The 6,000-nt window shown below is 35.1% G+C and overlaps 1 protein-coding gene across 2 annotated transcripts; it reads left to right on the top strand.

Annotated features, from left to right (window-relative positions):
- The first annotated feature begins 256 nt into the window (after positions 1-256).
- LOC100797792 (uncharacterized calcium-binding protein At1g02270) lies at positions 257-4,882 on the top strand. 2 transcript variants are annotated; one of them, XM_003522474.5, is made up of 10 exons: positions 257-696; positions 788-892; positions 1,062-1,167; positions 2,218-2,438; positions 2,546-2,622; positions 2,714-2,822; positions 2,905-3,030; positions 3,244-3,351; positions 3,461-3,568; positions 4,117-4,882. In XM_003522474.5, exons 1-10 carry the CDS (start codon positions 541-543, stop codon positions 4,351-4,353), a joined length of 1,353 nt encoding a protein of 450 aa, XP_003522522.1. In that variant the 5' UTR covers positions 257-540; the 3' UTR covers positions 4,354-4,882. The 2 variants fall into 2 exon arrangements, with proteins under 2 accessions (XP_003522522.1, XP_006578866.1); XM_006578803.4 differs by having other exon boundaries at positions 258-696; positions 4,120-4,882.
- The last annotated feature ends 1,118 nt before the right edge of the window (positions 4,883-6,000 follow it).

Genomic DNA, 6,000 nt, shown 5'->3' with positions numbered 1-6,000 from the left:
ACAAAAATAATAAATAATGTATATGAATAACATCATTAAAAAAAAAGCATATTATCTATTATAGTCTAAAAAGGTAAGTATTACTTTTAAAAGGTAAGGAAACTCAAATATATTGGATCCCAAAATTCGGTAACTTGGGGAGGAAAAGGCATTGAATAAGACCGAAAGGAAGGAGAGGTGGGTCAAATCGGTTCGGCCGTTGGGGCAGTTAAAGTATGGTGGAAAAATTATAAAAGAGTGGCTAAAACCTATTTCTGAGACAACGTTTGCTATTATCGGCTCTCTGTTTTTTTTTTCTTTTCATTTCTGCATTTGACCCCTCACACCACACCAAGTTCTGAAAGCCCTTTTCCTCCCTTCTTTTCAAACCTCAATCATCATCGTATCCTTTCATAATTCAGATACCAAACCAAACAAAACAACAACCATTTCCAATTGCGGTTACTTTCCCATCAAATAATAAATATTTCATCATCTTTGATTGCATACAATAATTACTATATTAGGGGGCAGCATTGGTGGGCTGGGTTTGGACGTAGAATGATAACGGATAGGTGGGCTAAGAGCATGGGAAGGATTTCAAGGATTGGGAGTTTTGCGATTTCTTCTTCCATTAAGGAAAACCAACAACAACCTTGTATTACCTGCACCACTTTTAACATTCTCGCCCCCATATACAAACGCATCAACCATGAGGTTTTTTGTTTTAGCATTGTAATAATGTCTAAATAATAATAAAACCCATTGAAAATGGTAATTTAAGTTTTCATTTTTGTTATGGAAGCAGGATCCGAGTTGCCGCGAGAGCGACTACAGAGCGTATTGGTTGGCAAGGAATCACAGGATATTGGATTGGTTGTTGAATGATAGGTCTTCCATTATCTGTCTTCAGGTTTGTGTTGTGAAAGTGAAATTGATTGCAGTGAGATTTTATCTATCTATCTATCTATATTATAATGGGTCATATGTTTGCATGTGAGGGGCTAAACACCAGAGAAATTTTTACCAATGGGCCATGAGTGCACCATAGGCTAATGATTAATTACGTGGGTTTTGTGCAGGAATTTTGGGTTGGAAATGAAGAGCTTGTTAATTTGTACGAAAAGAGCCTTGGAGACGCTGGTTATGTCAGTTTCAAGCTTGGAAGGACGAACAACCGTGGGGACGGTATGATGATATACACGTTCTCCCTCAATTCCTAAACACCACCTTTTTGGATCAGTATTGGTTTTGTCGGAATTTCATCCTCTTCTTTATTGCAAATAGATGTCAATTGCTGAATTTAAATGGGTAGTTGTCTTTTTTCCCATTGGATTTTGTGGTAAACAATTCTATCTGCATGCTGTTGTCCTTGAAATTTCCATTAATACTCCTTCCGTCTTGTGGTTTAACGTAATGCGCATATTTTATGAAAATAATTGATTATACCAATTCCCATGACAAAATACTCTTATTTAACAAAAGGAGATTGAATTTAGCACAAGAGGTTATTTTTTCACGACGCAGCAAACGAAGGTTCAAATCCCTTTGAGAGAGATATCCATATTTAAGATCTGGCCATGCCTGAATAGGTTTGTTTTTAGAGAAATAAAAAAAATACTGTTAATTATACTCTATATCTATTAGTGCATTTATTTTTTGAGAGTATTATTGAAAAAAAGTAATTAATACATTTTTTATACTAAAATGGCATAATTTGACACTGAAGAATATTTCAACAGTAACAAAGAAAATAAGAGACTGAGGGAGTATTATATAGTTAGATTCCTCTCAGGGTGAAGTTTGTGTATAACAATTGTGTCCATGTTTCACTTCGTATATGTTCTTAAATTTTGATGAGTATTACCTATGCAATGGATATGAAGAGTGGAAAACCAAAAAAATTTCATTATCATGTAAAAATTCAATGAGAGTCCATTCCCATTTGGGATCTGACGAACTAATTTATTGAAATTGGCAAACGGGGATACCACATAATGGATTCAGAAAGTATTTGTTGAGAAAGTGAACAAACATTTAAAATTGTTTTTATTGAGAAAAAACATGTTCTGTTTTTTAATTTCTAGCGAATGGAAGTTTCAGTCAGTTGAATTGTAATCCGGCTCTCATAAATGTTGTTATGTTCCATGTGCTTAGTTTTGATCCAGAACTGCCTGTTGAAGATTTATGTACACTACAAAGTACAAATTCTCATATGGTTTCCTCCGGGCTCTGCAGGTCTTCTAATAGCAGTGCAAAGGGAGTACTTTAATATTCTTAATTATAAGGAGTTGCATTTCAATGATTTTGGTGATCGTGTGGCTCAGTTGTTACATGTTGAACTAGCTTCTCCGATTTCGCAATGGCGAAACAGTAATATTAGGCAGGAAATTTTGATTGTTAACACTCACCTGATATTTCCCCATGATTCAACTCTATCCCTTGTACGACTGCAGCAGGTATCTAAGCTTTTTGAATGACATTTAGTCTATCTTAAATCGCATACCAATTATTAAGATTGCTGTCTCACTTAGACAGATTTACCATAAAATTTACTTTCCTGCAGGTTTACAAGATACTTCAATACGTAGAATCTTATCAGAATGATTTCCAACTCAAGCCAATGCCAATCGTACTTTGCGGGTAAACTCTCCACATGGATTTTAATGTACTTTTTTTTTTTGTTTAAAACAATTTAATTGTGTTTTTATTTGGAGTTTTGTTTTTTTAACAGTGACTGGAATGGAAGCAAACGTGGACACGTCTACAAGTTCTTGAGGTCTCAGGGCTTTGTATCATCTTATGATACTGCACATCATTACACTGATGCAGATGCTCACAAGGTCATATATTTAGCATTTTTAGATTTTTTCTTCTGGACAATATGCCAGTCACTTATATTTATTTAACATTGTGTCAATGCAGTGGGTTAGCCACCGCAATCACCGGGGAAATATATGTGCTGTTGATTTTATTTGGCTTCTCAATCCCGACAAATATCGAAAACTACTAAAAGCTAGTTGGAGTGAAGCAGTTTTTGGTATGTTCAAGGTAATCATGGAATATTTGGACCTAGACTAAAACTATTAAGCGTAATAATTTTACCATCTTTGCTTGGAATATATATCTCTAGGTGACAGGTGTTTCCTATAGATTTAACATAGAAGAGTTGAACACTTAGTGAGGCAAAACATTCAATATTAGACAAGGATTCTGATTTTGTGAAACAGAATTATCATTGACAATAAATTTCTCCATTTTCAGTATCTACTACGGAGAGCTATATTGACTGAGAGTGATGCATTTGCCTTTCTAAAGGTTGATAACGAAGATTGTATTACCTATTCTGGTTTCTGTGAAGCACTTAAACAGGTATGTTGTAGTATTGACTGTAGGATAAGCACTCTGAAATTTCAGTTAGTTCTTGGGAATTGTGATTGAGAAATAATCCTGATGGTTATTTTTTTTTATTAATGTGCAGCTCAGTTTAACTGGTCATTGCCATGGATTGAGCGACGAAGAGATAAAGGACTTGTGGGTCCAAGCAGATGTAGATGGAAACGGTGTTCTTGATTATAAAAAATTTCTGGTAATGTATTTGACATTGACATTGAATTAGCTCTTGGCATAAATATTATACAAGATTTAAAATCTTGAATTTTTCCTATAAAAATTGTGAGAGGATCCCTGAATCTAAATGGCTTTCTCCATAAGGCATATAGTATTGCACTGATGATAGCAATGCTATAAGGAATTTGCCTATCAGTATTTTAGTTTCTGAGTCATCAGACATAAACATATCAAAATCAAAGAGTTCTGTCATGTGTAATTCGTAGAAACTATTGCTAGCATGTCATTTGATCAATTGTGGCTGATACAAGAACAAATAAGCCTTGTTCCACTAGGAAGTGGCTGATCCAACAAGAACAACTAACCTGTAAAGGGCATATGTAATGTCATTTAGTGAAGTAAAACATTTCTGCATAGAGAATCATTGCTGAGTTCTTATTTTGTTTTTCGCCAAGTGAGATAAGGCTTTGTTGTAGAATAAGTGGCAGAATTCCCTTTTATTTTTTTAATCCTTTCTTTTTCTAGTTTGTTGGATAAATCCATGATCTTGATATAATTCGGATGCAGCAGCAAATCTGGAGTTCAACAGCTCCAGATATAGATGACAACAAGAATGGTGATCAGGACGACGGTTCAAATGATGCACAGGAGCAAACAATTGGTTTCAGTGTAAAAAACGCAGTTTTGTTCCCTCCAGAAGTAGAGAAAGGTAGATGGCCTGAAGACTACTCCCTTTCTGATCATGCACGGCTCACTGTAGTGTTTTCGCCCATAAGAATGCCATGCTCCCAGTTGATTTGCTGACAATGTTTTTGGCCTCTCTAGCATAGGTTTTAGAATTACGACTTATGTACATATATATGTCACTATAAGAATGGGTGAAACAGTGGAACGAGCAAGGGAAGATACAAGAGTTCTTTTCTGGGGTGATTTTAAAGAGCCCTGTGTTGTGATTACTGCACCATCACTTGACAAGGTAAGCATAAGCATACTAAAGAGTGTAATTTGAAGGCAGTAGCACTCTAGTATCTCTGGCTGGGCGGCATTGCTGATGATGACATTTGCAGTGAGCAACACTCCTCACCCAGTTTGTTTTTCCCATTTATTGTTCTTGTATGGTGAAACATGAAAGATTAGACCAAAGGAAGCAACAGAAGAAATGATCTGTATAGTTGTGTATAGGTCCTAGGCGTCAAACCATTTTGTAGCTAGGTAAGATGGCACCCCCAGCTAGAGCTTTCTTTAAATAGGGGAGAATTCAGACAACATTGTCTTGTAACATATTTTTCTCTTGATACAGTTGTGATAAATTCATTGTACAAAGTTCGATAAACTAGTTTCTTTTTAAGAACTCAGGTGCTCTCCTCCCTCCCCCTCCTTCCCCTCGAAAAAAAAAAAAACAAGAAAGGAAATACAACTATATACAGGCAAAACTCACTCTCATTTGTAACAGAAAAAGTTCCCTGTTATTTTAAGCAATGAAATTTGTGTTTTGAATCCTAAACTCGGTTAATATTTTACATCTTAGAGGCCACAATTACTTGATAGTGAAAATGAAAACTTGGGAAACGGTGAATTAACGAATAAGTTGGATTTAAGAAGGATGCTACTATTTTTTGGTGGTGAGCAACGGGTGAAAAAGCCACTTAGGCAAGAAAAAACAAAGGTTGCATATCATCTCTTAATACACCCCGCCTAACATGAGGTCGGAGAAGAAAATCTATGAGCCCAAAATTCCAGTTCCTAAGCATGGCCCATATCAAGCCTAGAATGAATGTTATGTTATCATTCTACAAGTAGCAATACCACAAAGATATTAACGCCGAACTTTAAATTTGTATTTTTGTGTGTTCTCTATGGTGTAACTAGTGTGTATTCCTATATATCTTCAGTCCTTTTATGTGATTTTTCTAACAGTGGTATTAGACTTGATGGTGAGCACATGTGACCAATCAAACAAGTATTGATGATCGATCCTTGTAGGGATGATTATATTGAAAGTTCTGTTAGTAGTGTAGTATGTCTTGTAGACGGTAGTTAATGACGGTACAAGTGTATATGATTGCACCATCTAATACCCATGCATAAATATTTAGAATTAGATTAGAGATATGATAAGGCAGCGCCCATAAGCAACAAAAGCATGGTGGAGAGACATATTAATCATAAAGTTTGAAAATTTTAATTGAGTGAAAGATTTTTAGCAATGTCAATTATAAATTTTAAATAAAATATAGTATTAAAATTGTTCAAAATTGGGGTTTCTATGCATAATAAATTGACAAGGAAAAGTGATTATTATTGATATGCATGACAATTTCTATGGAGTTAATTCTAGAAAGGGGATCGGTCATTATGAAGAAAAGACACACCATCCTAACCTAAAGAGGAGAAAAAAGGATTTTCATGTATCAAGTAGAAGAGGTGTGTCTTGTGAGTGATTATATATTA

This window comes from Glycine max, chromosome 4, assembly GCF_000004515.6.
Source record: "Glycine max cultivar Williams 82 chromosome 4, Glycine_max_v4.0, whole genome shotgun sequence".
Taxonomy (NCBI): Eukaryota; Viridiplantae; Streptophyta; class Magnoliopsida; order Fabales; family Fabaceae; genus Glycine; species Glycine max.
This window is presented reverse-complemented; position numbering and strand designations above follow the sequence as displayed.